This window comes from Mustela erminea, chromosome 4 (assembly GCF_009829155.1).
Source record: "Mustela erminea isolate mMusErm1 chromosome 4, mMusErm1.Pri, whole genome shotgun sequence".
NCBI classification, from domain to species: domain Eukaryota; kingdom Metazoa; phylum Chordata; class Mammalia; order Carnivora; family Mustelidae; genus Mustela; species Mustela erminea.
Window position 1 is genome coordinate 46,469,046 of NC_045617.1, and position 14,310 is coordinate 46,483,355.

The 14,310-nt window shown below is 39.8% G+C and overlaps 1 protein-coding gene across 6 annotated transcripts in view; it reads left to right on the forward strand.

Moving 5' to 3' along the window:
• The window catches only part of UBE3D (ubiquitin protein ligase E3D), a 155,409-nt gene that overhangs the window by 10,859 nt on the left and 130,240 nt on the right, over nt 1-14,310 (forward strand). For all 6 annotated transcript variants that reach the window (XM_032339181.1, XM_032339177.1, XM_032339178.1 and 3 more), the window contains exon 3: nt 2,565-2,655. In XM_032339181.1, the coding sequence (XP_032195072.1) occupies nt 2,565-2,655 (91 nt within the window). The remainder of the gene's footprint in view (nt 1-2,564; nt 2,656-14,310) is intronic.

Sequence of the window (14,310 nt, forward strand, 5' to 3'; positions counted from 1 at the left end):
GCACAATAATGGGGTAGGGAGTGACTAGGGTGAAAGGTGGTCAGGGAAGGCCCCTCTGAGAAGGGACAATATTTGCCCAGAGAACTGAGTGATGGAAATGATCCCATCCATGGAGAGACATTTTCAAATAGAACACTATAGATACAGATTTTGAAATTGAGTTTCATGCATAATTTGATTTATGTTATTGCTATGCCTGTTATATTTCTAGTATTTTGTTATTGCCAGGTTGAGTCAGTAAGATGGTAGAAATATTTCTCAGAATAACTTATTGAATAAAATTATTGGCTCATTGCATCTCTTCCCATGTAAGCAATGTGCTTTAGAGAATTAAAAATGATGTGAAAAGGGAAAATAGTCTATAACAGACCCGTGAGATGCTCATTATCAGGAAAGGATTATGATTCTTTCAACTGCATTCTGAGACTTCGTGGCTGCTTCATCTATACTAAGCCTTTCATTTGAGCTTCATGGAGTCTCGAGGTGGGGTCAGCAGGATGGTTTTGAAGAGCCATGTAGGAGATGTGGAGCATTCCCCCGAGTTCTCTGCTGCTTTTTTCGTTGGAGAGTAATTTTTACTCAAGTCCTTAATCAGTGAATAACTAGTCTTGAGTTGGGCAGAGTTGGATTTAGGAATAAGGCATAGGGAACCAAAATGTCATGGAGCTTAAGTGACATATCCACATGCTAAGAATGACTACTGTAATAACCATGGAAAGAAGAATGGGGTCACCAAGATGGAAAATAGACTGATGATGGAAACTGGGCAAAGGTGGGCACAAAAGCCGCATTGGGGTATTTTCAGATCTGCTGGTTTTCTGGATTTGTGATCTTAGGTCCCATACTGAGAAGGTATGGGGTCTTCCTCAGACACAATTGGTTTGTTGCCTGCATGGTTAATGAATAGCAAAACTTGAACTATTAAAGAAAAGTTAAATCAGCAAGCAGGATTGTTTCATTGTAACTGTAGGACAGAGTAAGTTGGCTGCTGATTGTTGGTTCGCATATTGCTTGATTCCATTGGTCTGCTCTGGTCTGCTACATTTTTAAAACATTTTACTCAAATATCTGAAAAGGAAGACTTTCAAAGCCCTGTTCTGCAGTGCATGGAAGGATATGCAAAATAGATCTCAGTACTTAATAGCCTTAGCGCTTTTCGCTTAATAAGTGGTGAGTAAATATTTGCTGAATGAATAAATATCAGACTGGTGCATACTGATGTTGACTTGAATCAAAATGTAGTGTAGGAAGACTTGACATTGTTAGCATTCAGTTGTGTTTTGAGATTTTTAAAAAAAATTTAAAAAAATTGACTTTTTACCTGTAAATGTTCTTTTAAGGCCTATAGTAAGCCTATTGTTGTGGTATTCTGAATGTAACATAGGTCAGATCAGGACCCTTGACATGGAAGTGACTACATAAAGTCTGAGACAGCACCAGCATAGGATTCATCCCCAGGTGGCAGTGCTCTCCCGCGATGCCACCTGGTCCGGCAGTTCTTACTTGACCCTGAGCCATGGGAATTGTGCTGGGTGACCAGCAGAGGGGAGTGTTTCACTGAAAATTTGTTTCTTGGTTTGGAAAAGACTGTTTTGGATGACTTATCCAGGTCTACTTAATATCTGCTCAAAATTAAAGAACACCGTTTATTTCACCTCAGTGCTACAGGGATTGGCAGATACCCCCAGAAATTAAAAGGATGAATTTTTAATTGCCAAGGATTAAACTTTCTACCGTCAGTCTTTAAAATCTTAACATACATACAAAGTAAAATAAACCAAGTTCAAATTGCTTAATTCTAATGAGTATGATCTCATTCCTTTAAATTTTTTTTTACAGACATATTTTCGTGTGTGGATGTTTTGTTTTGGGGGAGTTTTTTGGGAAATGAAAGTTTCCTTTCTTCATGAATAAAATAATGGAAACTGAGGGAATGCTGTGCTTCACAAAATGGAGGAAATAATATTTTCCACAGCTTTAATCAGAAATTGAGTTTTGCTTTTAGAAGATTGAATTCTTCTTAGGAGCCATTCCATTCCCAGGAACCTGTCCAATGAAGACCAGTTTCAGGATTCTTCTTGTTTGTATGTACTGGTGATCGGCCAGAGTGGAATTAGACTTTGTTTTCATCAAATTAAACTTAAATTTAAGAAGTAGAAGCAGCAGTCACACTGATGAAAAACTGGATGTAGGACATAGCCAAGGAAGGCTGAGGATGGTGAGGCCCCTTGTAGTTGGCTTGATGTGAAAGCGGTTGTTCCCTTTCTCCTTCCTTAATGTTGGTATTTATGGAATGAGTGAAATAACTCACTGGTATGTTACAGGCATAATCTGGGGCAATACCTAGCTCTGAAACACTTAGCAAAATCTGTTGTTTTTGAGAACATGTCAAAATATTTGCTTCTGGTTGAGTCATCAGATAATGCTAATTAAATGTGTACTTCTGGGTGGATCGTAAACAATGTTTATTGATAGTAATTTATTGTGGCTGTTAAACTCTTCAAGTATGTTAATATATTTGTCCCACACCTCTGAGATTTGCTCTTTCATCGATTTCTCTTTAGAACTGATTTCAATGTTTAATCAAAGCTTGCAAGCCCAAGGATGTTGCACATTTTATTGCCAGTCCTGCGGTGAAGTCATAATAAAGGACAGGTAAGGAATGTATTTTACATTGATTAATTCTGTGCCTGGCAATGCTTTTCTTTTTTTCTATCAGAATTGTTGAAGTAATTACCAGGGAAGCTGTATATGGCCTTAGAACAAGAGCCAGCTTAATGTCACTTTGAACAAAATCAACTATAAAACTCTCCAGCAATCATAGAGCAGTTAGGGCTTCTAAAGGTGACAGAGGGGAACATAGCATGCTGGTTTTGAGGGAGGAAGACTTATCTTGATGGAAGCCTGTGCTGATCACTGAAGCATGTCTCCTCTGAAAAGAGGCATGGGCTCTGGTGCATGTTTTATCCATCATGTTGGTGAATGAGGTTTGTTCCACATTAAGCAAATTTTCTAAATCCCAGAGGCTCTTGCAATGCATCTTTTTATTTGACCTATTTCTATTAGTCTCTTTCGAAAATCCATTTCCTATTTCCCTGCTTATTAAAACAGAGCATACAGAGCACAAATTAACCTTTTCTTGATGATTAGGTTAATCTTATTACCTGTCCTTGCAGTGTGCTGTGATTATTCTGTTGAGATGCGAAAAGGCCTTTTGCTATATTCTTTGTATTCCCAAGGTGTCTCTTTTCGTTATTTTTTCCATCTTCTCCTTTCCTTCTGTCAACCTACTTGTTTCTTGGGCACAGAGCCTTTCCCCTGAGTTTTCAGCTTCCACTCGTAGGTTGGAAAGACAGATCAAAACCTTATTGTTGTTAACCATCCTTAAAGAAAGAAGTTAGATTTTTTCATTAGATATGTTTCCTCTGAGATGGGTACCTGAGACTTATCTGGGGATGGCTCCTTCTCCACTTCTGAAAACTGCTCCTCTTTCAGTGGTCCTTGTCTCAATGAATGCCAGACTCTACCTGCACAGAGCTTCCTCTCTCCCCTGGAATGTGCCCCACACCCCCTCTCTCCCTCTAGTTAGCTACTACCTAAATTTATCTGACAGGGCATCTGTTGCCAGGAGCCTTCCCTGAACCTTGGGTTGGTTTATATGCTCCTCCCAGGTCTATTTGCCTGTCTTCCCATCTGAGCTGCAGGCTCTGGGATGTTGGAATAGTCTTATTGACCTGTATCCCTGTATCTCTTACCTCCACTCATATTTAGAGTGCAGTGTAGGGTAGCGGCTAGTGGTAGAGACTCACAAGCCAGACTGCTGGGGTTTGCATCCACCATTTACCAACTGTGGCTCTGGGCAAGTTACTTAACCACTTTCCCTATTCAAAAGTATAGCAGACAACAGGAGCTACCTCATGGGGCTGTTGGGAGAATCAAGTGAATTTAAATATTTATAGCAGTGCCTGGCACATAGTAGGCATTCAGTATATGATGGCTACTGCTATAATTATTATTCTTATCACCGTCAGCCCTAGCATCAGGCCACAGTGCCTGATGAATAGTGTACTCTCAATAAATTCTTCCTGGGTTGAATTGAATAAACAGTAGGATGTTTATTTTAGCCTTCCACCAGCCTCTCTTGCTTACTTTCTGATTCCTGGCGGTGCCCCAGGTAGATGAGATCATGGAAAGTTACCCTAGTATAAGTGGGGGGATTTTGAATGGAGCACCTCTGAGTGATTATCTTGGGTAGGAGATGAGGTGACTGAATCCACGGAAGAGAGGAGAATGTCCTTGCTCAGATTACCAACGGGCTGAAGTTACTATAGAGTATGCAGTCTGTGACAGATCCACTGTAGCCTGAAATGTCCAGAGGATTCCACTTCATGTTGTAGTTAAACTCAGAAACTTGTGCTTCTCTCAGTCTGTTTCAGGCTTTGGTTGAATTCTCACATGAAGTTTCTGGAACATGCATGCCTATATAACAATGGGGGGACCTAGTAGTCACAGAAAGAGCAAGTGAAGTGCAGTGTAGCCCTGTTTCCTTGTACTGCTCTCCATAAGGGCTATGCTCATTCATTATTGGCCGATATTTGTGTTTCCTTGGGAAGGGATGATGATATAAAAAAATGGTTACCTGTAGTGATTTTTCCCATGCAGGAACTAAATCTTCTGGTTTTTTGTCAGTCCTTTTTCTGATCATGGAATTGAGAAGGCCTTACAGGTGAACCCGGCAGGACAGTTTCGCTCTCCCTAACTGTGACCATCTGGAGGCTGAGTGGTGTAAAGCAGGAGTGGGAGAATGGGACCTTGAGTTTGAACTCCAGCTTCACCACTTAATAGCTGAGGAGCCTTGTCCATGTCACCTCAGGCACTTCTCAAGTTGACATGAGTTTTCTTCGACATGTCAGGAGGCTGAATCTTGGCGATGGAGAAAACTTAGGAGCTTATTTAGGCCTAACTTCCATTCTAAACAGGAACCCCTGTTGGATTTCTTTCTCTTCTTTGTAGAAAGAAGACCTATCACTTCCTCCTTAAAATTCTGTAATGCTTCTGATTTGTGTTTCTTCTTAAGTGGACATAATAAGGCCTGTTTTCCAAACCTGTCGGAAGAGTTAAAGGCTGTCATATATATGATAGCAAAAGCTTGACAAGCTCTTTTTAGTTGGTTTTATAGACTCCTTCCACCCCCTTTTGCACTTTGGTCTTATTAGCAAACTAGCAAGTTACCTTGTTTAGTGTGTCAGGTCATTTTGATTCAGGACTCTATTTTTAAGGTGTGCCAGGGAAATGACCTTCTTTTCTCCCTTTTTCTTTCTGAGAAGATAAACATTGCCTTGACTTAACCCTTGCCTCGCTTAAACAAGGCTTACCTGAAACCCTTTTCCTGTTACACCTGTGTTTCTGGCAAGTATATGTCTCTTGAACAATGCAGAAAAATCTATAGTAGGAGATTCAAGGCTTTGCTTACATTTCACTTTTGGGCAGCATGCCCCATGCCGGTTTGTTGGAAAAACAAGCATCCTCCAGTATCTGCACAAGGACTTCATGTTGACTTTTTGCATTAAACCCAGTGGTCTTCTCATTTTTCCCTCAGTTATCTGTTTTATGTGGGTGGTAAGGACAGCTTTTGTGCTTGTTAAATATAAAACAAAACCCAAAGAGGTTTATGTGTCTTATAATCAAACCCAGCTAACTCTAAGCATCTTTTCCAGGAGGGCACCTTGGGTTAGGTTGATTGATTGGTACCAGGAACTCCTCTGATAAGCGGGTGGAGGAGAGTTAAGATCTGCATACTGGCTAGCCGTAATATCTAGGAATAAGTCATTTTAATTTTCTAGGCCTCAGTTTGCTTATCTATAAAGTGAGTTGGATTAGATACAACTATAGGAGTCCTACCAGCAGAGAATCCTGTGATGAGTGAACCGCATAAAGTTGTACCTTGGGTTCTGTGATTGATGGCCGTTTAGAAAGTGCAAGACTAATCCTTGTTCCTTTATTTTCTTTATTGAAATTATTCTCATCAAGCAAATTATAGAAATAAGGTACAGAGGACTATTTAATCTATTAAGACTCATTGATGGCTTTTAATACCTATTAGAATCAAGGTGCATGAAATCTGCTGATCATAGCAATCTTTTTTTCTTAATTTAGGAACATGTGATTTTAGCCCTCTGTTTTGGTCATTTGAAAATAGATAATGCCTCATTTCCTTACCATAAAATTCTCCAGTTTACATTTTTACTAGTTCAGAGTATTTGTATAAAAATTGTCTTAACTTGGGCACCTGGGTGGCTCTGTCAGTTAAGCATCTAACTTGATTTTGGCTCAGGTCATGATTTCAGGTTTATAAGATCGAGCCACATGTTGGGCTCCATAGTCAGTGTGCAGCCTGCTTGGGATCCTCTCTCTCCCTCTCCCTCTGCCCCTTCCCCCACTCTCCCTCGCTAAAAACAGGTACAGTTTTTGATTATGCTAGGCCCTAATACCAAGTAATAATAATGACAGAATTTACTTTTTTGAAAAATAGTCTCAGAAACAGCTGCATGTTCATCGTGTGTAGAATTTGTTTGTATCTCCTAGAAATAAATTCATGCCAGATGTGAGTTACATACATCAGTTGGCCAAACAGACTTTCAGACATAAAAGCTCTTGATTTTCAGTCCATTTGTGAGGTCTCCTAAGGTCTCTGGACAGGCCTTCCTCATTCCACCTGCACCAGCAGAGCTGGATGTCAGCCAACAGTTAGGGAGGCTTTGAGAATTCTAGAAGGAAACAAGTAGAATGGACTTTATGGAAACATAAGAGATGTCAGAGTATCCAACCATTTGGTCCACTTGACAGGCCAGCTATAATTACAGTCTGAAACTAACTCCTCCTATGAATGCAGTCACTTTTCTTTGAAAGAGAACAAAGAAGGGAAAAATGAGTATAGGCACAAATTAGATTGTTGATAACATTTTTGGGAAAAAAACGATACTTTTATGAAGTCTAATTGTACTATGTACATAATGGTAATAAAATGTAAAGTTTGGCTCATAGGATTTGTTGTCTACCAGTTGGGCATTACCAGTTGAAGTTATCTAAATTTTGGCAGCCATACTTTGAGCTTTACATATTTGATGTTGTTCTTAAGATTCTTTTTTTTTTTTTTTTAAAGATTTTATTTATTTATTTGACAGACAGAGATCACAAGTAGGCAGAGAGGCAGGCAGAGAGAGAGAGAGAGAGAGAGGGAAGCAGGCTTCCTGCGGAGCAGAGAGCCCAATGCGGGGCTCGATCCCAGGACCCTGAGATCATGACCCGAGCCGAAGGCAGCAGCCCAAACCACTGAGCCACCCAGGTGCCCCTGTTCTTAAGATTCTTAATGTCCACTTGGTCACAGTCTGTGAAGGCTCTATGTGTTACCATTGTTATTATCACTAATGGTTAATTTTAAAGTTGAGGGGCATTTCATTTTCTTGTCTACATGTTTAGCATCATCAATCAATAGCATTGATTAACATTGTGTATTTTATTTGTCCCTAAAGCTTGTGGTTAAGATGCATTAAAGGGCGCCTGGGTGGCTTAGTGGATTAAGCCACTGCCTTCGGCTCAGGTCGTGATCTCAGGGTCCTGGGATCGAGTCCCGCATCGGGCTCTCTGCTCAGCAGGGGGCCTGCTTCCCTTCCCCTCTCTCTGCCTGCCTCTCTGCCTACTTGTGATCTCTCTCTGTCAAATAAATAAAATCTTTAAAAAAAAAATAACAAGCAAATTTTAATTTATTGCAAGCATGTGTTGTTGTTCATGTTATTTTAAGATAAGAGATAATTCAAGAAATCACTTCACTCTTTTTCTGGGCTTCAGCAGGTTTTTACCTAAAAACTGCCTTGAAAAAAAATGGTATCTATTTTATTTTGAAAGTTCTTTTGGGAAGTAGATCATATCAAAGTTTCAGAGTTTTCGACAGATATACTTCGAGTAGAGCTGTGATTATAATACATCCTTTCTTCCAAAAGGTTTTAAGTTTTTCAGAATACCAGAAAAATTCTTTCTCTTGTAAAAACACTTTTATCTTTGCAATGACTTGTAAATTAGGCACTTTCTTGCTCCTGATGTCGTATGTAGATAGTTATGGGATATAGTACAGCTTTTATTCATTGTGACACAGGCTCAAGTTCAGTTTGAAATACCACATTTTGTGCTAATGTGCATCAAGTCTCTCAGATCTCTGTCAATCTTGGTGCAGTTTCCTCTCTGTGACCACGTGTGAGATTTTGGCATCAGTGTCTTTTGCACTGTATTGGGAATCTGTTCATTGACACTACATGCAAAATGTCAAGAGACAGAGAATCTTAGTGCTGGAGAAGATTTAGGAATTGTTTCACACTCTAAACATGTTCTCTTACTTGCTTCTTTATAAAAATTCAAATCTGACCTATCACATCCCTGCTTAAAATTATGTGATGCTTCCAACCTATCTCTAAAAACCAGTCCCTACCCCTTAGGTCGGCATGTCACACCCCACACAGTTTGCCCCCATCCCACCTTTTCTGATGGTCTGCATTGTCAGGGGAGGGAATGTATTCCAATGGAAAGAATTCATTTTTGGAATCCAGAAGACCTGGGGTTGAGATCCTGCCTTTATTCATCACCTCTAGCTCTGTGAACTTACACAGATGATTTAACATTTCAGAGCCTATCTTTCCTCCTCTGTAGCAGGGGAATAGAAAGTCTTACCTCATGAAGTTGTAGTAAGCAGTAAATGGAATAAGGTGTGTGTAGTGCCCACCAGAGGTCTCGTGAAAGTCTGTTAAATATGCAGACTCATGGGGCGCCTGGTTGGCTCAGTTGGTTAAGCATCTACCTTCAGCTCAGGTCACGATCCTGGGGTCCTGGGATTGAGCCCCGTGTCAGGTTGAGCAGCGAACCTGCATCTTCTTTTTCCTCTGCCCCTCCCCTTAGTTGTGCTCCCTCTTTCTCTCTGTCTCGAATAAATAAATGAAATATGCAGACTCACAACACTACCGCATGCCACATTTCTTTGCCATCTTGCCAGCAGGGCAGCATCAGGAGCTCTGTCAGCAGGAGTCCTGTAGCAGGGGACTCTTGTCTTCCCATGTGACATAGTTCCAGGTATAAAGCCCCAAATCCACAATCAAGCAGGTGCAGGAGATACCTTGAGAAGAGGCCTCATGATCTAAGCGGCCAGTATCTTTTGTAACAGTTCTTTGGCATAGTTTCTAGGTTCCTTGCAAAGAACCATGTTCAGGCAAGTCCAAAGCATGGCACCCTTATCAGATATTTGCAGCTCACTCATACTTCCTTTCAGTCCAGATGCAATTTACCAGTCAGGGGTCATTTTTACCATAAGTGATGTTGCCTAGCAATATAATTCATGCCTACCATCTACCTGGTTTCCAGGGCAACAGAGCTCACTGATTAAACCAAAAGTAGATTCTCAGGCAGCAAGGGAAAAGGTTTATTAACCCTTTTATCCCAGTGTATAACAGACTCAACAAGGGGCCTATAGTTATCAGGTTATAGTTATCCATACGTGCTTGTTCATTCCTTTAACATGTATTTAAGAACTTACACTGAGTCAGGTACTGTGCTAGACACGGGGAATACAGTTATAAGTTAAACAGTTACGGTGCTCATCCATGATAGCCTTAATTCCTTTTATTGCCTGAAGAACTATTTATCTTTCAAAGGTCAGCTCAGGTATTCTTCTCTGAAATCCAGGTACACTCTACTCCCCTAGCATGTTGTGTTTATTGCCCTGAATCTGTGGGTTGGTTTTGTGAATCCATGAATCTCCTAAAGTAATATGCAGATGTTGTATGCATGTGGGAATATATATCTGAAGAAAGGACAAAAGCTTTCATTAAATTTTCAAGGGTGTTTAAGCTGTTCCCTCTCCCAACTCCCTGTGAACTTAGAAACATTACTTTTTTTTTTTTTTTGCTTTTTTTTTTTAAATTTTATTAACATATAATGTATTATTTGCCCCTGGGATACAGGTCTGTTAATCATCAGTCCTACACATTTCACAGCACTCACCATAGCACATACCCTCCCCGAAGTCCATAACCCAACCACCCTATCCCTACACTCCCACCCCCCGCCAGCAACCCTCAGTTTGTTTCATAAGACTAAGAGTCTCCCATGGTTTGTCCCCCCCCCATCCTGTCCCACATTTTCCCTCCCTACCCCACCTTGGCCCCCTTCCCTGCCCCTCAAATTCCTCATATCAGAGAGATTATATGATAATTATCTTTCTCTGATTGACTTATTTCACGTAGCATGATACCCTCTAGTTCTATCCACGTAGTTGCGAATGGCAAGATTTCATTTTTGATGGCTGCATAGTATTCCTTTGTGTGTGTGTGTGTGTGTGTGTGTGTGTGTATGTATGTATACCATATCTTCTTTATCCATTCATCAGTTGATGGGCATCTAGGTTCTTTCCATAGTTTGGCTATTTGTTGACATTGCAGCTATAAATATTTAGGTGCATATGCCCCTTTGGATCACTACATTTCTATCATTAGAGTAAATACCCAGTAGTGCAATTGCTGGTTCCTAGGGTAGTTCTATTTTCAACTTTTTGAGGAACCTCCATACTGTTTTCCAAGGTGGCTGTGCCAGCTTGCATTCCCACCAACAATGTAGGAGGGTTCCCCTTTCTCCACATCCTTGTGAACATCTGTTGTTCCCTGACTTGTTAATTTTAGCCATTCTGACTGGTGTGAGGTGGTATCTCATTGTGGTTTTGATTTATATTTCCCTGATGCCAAGGGATGTCAAGCACCTTTTCATGTCTCTATTGGCCATTTGGATGTCGTCTTTGCTGAAATGTCTGTTTATGTCTTCTGCCCATTTCTTGATTGGATTATTTATTCTTTGTGTATTGAGTTTGAAAAATTCTTTCTAGATTTTGGATACTAGCCCTTTATCTGGTATGTCATTTGTGAATATCTTTTCCCATTCTGTCAATTGTTTTTTGGTTTTGTTGATTGTTTCTTTTGCTGTGCAGAAGCTTTTGATCTCGATGAAGTCCCAATAGTTCATTTTTGCCCTTGCTTCCCTTGCCTTTGGTGACAATTCTAGGAAGAAGTTGCTGCAGCTGTGGTCAAAGAGGTTGTTGCCTGTGTTCTCCTCAAGGATTTTGATGGATTCCTTTCTCACATTGAGGTCTTTCATCCACTTTGAGTCTATTTTTGTGTGCGGTGTAAGGAAATAGTCCAGTTACATTCTTTTACATGTGGCTGTCCAGTTTTCCCAACATCATTTGTTGAAGAGACTGTCTTTTTTCAACTGGACATTCTTTCCTTCTTTGTCAAAGATTAGTTGACCATAGAGTTGAGGGTCCATTTCTGGGCTCTCTATTCTGTTCAGTGATCTATGTGTTTGTGTTTTATGCCAGTACCATACTGTCTTGATGATTACAGCTTTATAATAGAGCTTGAAATCTGGAATTGTGATGCCACCAACTTTGGCTTTCTTTTTCAACATTCCTCTGGCTATTTGAGGTCTTTTCTGGTTCCATATAAATTTTAAGATTATTTGTTTCATTTCTTTAAAACATATTGATGGTATTTTGATAGGGATTGCATTAAATATGTAGATTGCTTTAGGTACTGTAGACATTTTCACAATATTTGTTCTTCCAATCCCTGAGCATGGAACATTGTTCCATTTCTTCATGTCTTCCTAAACTTCTTTCATGAGTACTTTATAGTTTTCTGAGTACAGATTCTTTGCCTCTTTGGTTAGGTTTATTCCTAGGTAGCTTATGGTTTAGGGTGTGATTGTAAATGGGTTTGACTCCTTAATTTCTCTTTCTTCTGTCTTGTTGTTGGTGTATAGAAATGCAACTGATTTCTGTGCATTGATTTTATATCCTGACACTCTACTGAATTCCTGTATGACTTCTAGCAGTTTTGGAGTCGTCTTTTGGGTTTTCAATGTAGAGTATCATATTATCAGCAAAGAGTGAGAATTTAACTTCTTCTTTGCCAATTCAATTGCCTTTTATTTCTTTTTGTTGTCTGATTGCTATGTTGAATAGCAGTGGTGATAGTGGATGTCCCTGCCGTGTTACTGACCTCAGGGGAAAACTCTCAGTTTTCCCCCATTGAGAAAGGTATTTGCTGTGGGTTTTTCATAGATGGCTTTGATGAGATTGAGGTATGTACCCTGTGTGCCTACACTGTGAAGAGTTTTGATCAAGAAAGGATGCTGTACTTTGTCAAATGCTTTTTCAGCATCTATTGAGAGGATCATATGGTTGTTGTTTTCTCTTGTATTAATGTATTGTATCACATTGATTGATTTGCATATGTTGAACTAACCTTGCAGCCCAGGAATAAATCCCACTTGGTCGTGGTGAATAATCCTTTAAATATAATTTTGGATTCTATTGGCTAGTATTTTGGTGAGAATTTTTGCTTCCGTGTTCATCAAGGATATTGCTCTGTAATTCTCCTTTTTGAGTGGGTCTTTGTCTGGTTTTGGGATCAAGGTAATGCTGGCCTCATAAAATGAGTTTGGAAGTTTTCCTTTCATTTCGATTTTTGGGAACCGCTTCAGGAGAATAGGTATTAATTCTTTTTTAAATGTTTGGTAGAATTCCCCTGGGACGCCATCTAGCCCTGGGCTCCCGTTTGTTGGGAGATTTTTGATGGCTGCTTCAGTGTCCTTAATGAGTATGGATCTGTTCAGGTTTTCTATTTCTTCCTGGTTCAGATTTGGTAGTTTATATGTCTCTAGGAATGCATCCATTTCTTCCAGATTGTCAAATTTCCTGGTGTATAGTTGCTCATAATATGTTTTTTTTTTAAGATTTTATTTATTTATTTGACAGACACAACAACAGTAGGCAGAAAGGCAGACAGAGGGAGAGGGAGAAATAGGCTCTCTGCTGAGCAGGGAGCCCGACATGGGGCTCGATCCCAGAATCCTGAAATCATGACCTGAGCTGAAGGCAGCCACTTAACCAACTGAGCCAGCCAGGCGGCCCGCTCATAATATGTTCTTATAATTGTTTGTATTTCTTTGGTGTTGGTTGAGGTCTCTCCTCTTTCATCATGATTTTATTTGGATCCCTTCTCTTTTCTTTTGGATGTCGGGCCATGGGTTTATCAATCTTAATAATTCTTTCAAAGAATCAACTCCTAGTTTCATTGATTTGTTCTACTGTTCTTCGGTTTCTATTTCATTGATTTCTGCTCTGATCTTTATGATTTGTCTTCTCCTGCTGGGTTTAGGCTTTATTTTTTATTCTTTCTCCAGCTCCTTTAGGTGTAGAGTTAAGTTTTGTATTTGAGACCTTTCTTGTTTCTTGAGAAAGGCTTGTATCACTATATACTTTCCTCTCAGGACCATGTTTGCTGTGTCCAGAAGATTTTGAACAGTTGTGTTTCCATTTTCATATGTCTCCATGAATTTTTAAAGTTCTTTAATTACCTGGTTGATCCCTTCATTCTTTAGTAGGATGCTCTTTAGCCTCCATGTATTTGAGTTCTTTCCAACTTTCCTCTTGTGATTGAGTTCTAGCTTCAGAGCCTTGTGGTCTGAAAATATGCAGGAATGATCCCAATCTTTTAGTACCTGATTTGGGGCCCAGGATGTGATCTATTCTGGAGAATGTTCCATGTGCACTAGAGAAGAAGGTGTATTCTGTTGCTTTGGGATGGAATGTTCTGAATAGATCTGTGATGTCCATCTGGTCCAGTGTGTTATGTAAGGTCTTTCTTTACTTGTTGATCTTTTGCTTGGATGATCTGTCCATTTCAGTGAGAGGGGTGTTAAAGTCCCCTACTATTATTTTATTATTGTTGATGTATTTCTTTGGTTTTGTTATTAATTGATTTATATAGTTGGCAACTCCCATGTTAGGGGCATAGATATTTAAAATTATTAGATCTTCGTGTTGGATAAACCCTTTGATTATGATATAGTGTCCTTCCTCATTACTTATTATAGTCTTTGGCTTAAAATCTAATTTATCTGATACAAGGATTGCTACCCCAGCTTTCTTTTGATGTCCATTAGAATGGTAAATGATTTTCTACCCCCAAACTTTAAATCTGGAGGTGTCTTTGGATCTAGAATGAGTTTCCTGTAGACAGCATATTGATGGATCTTGTTTTTGTTTTTTTTTTTTTTTTTAAAGATTTTTTTAAATTTATTTGACTGACAGAGATCACAAGTAGGCAGAAAGGCAGGCAGAGAGAGAGGGGGAAGCAGGCTCCCCGCAGAGCAGAGAGCCCGATGCGGGGCTCGATCCCAGGACCCTGGGATCATGACCTGAGCCGAAGGTAG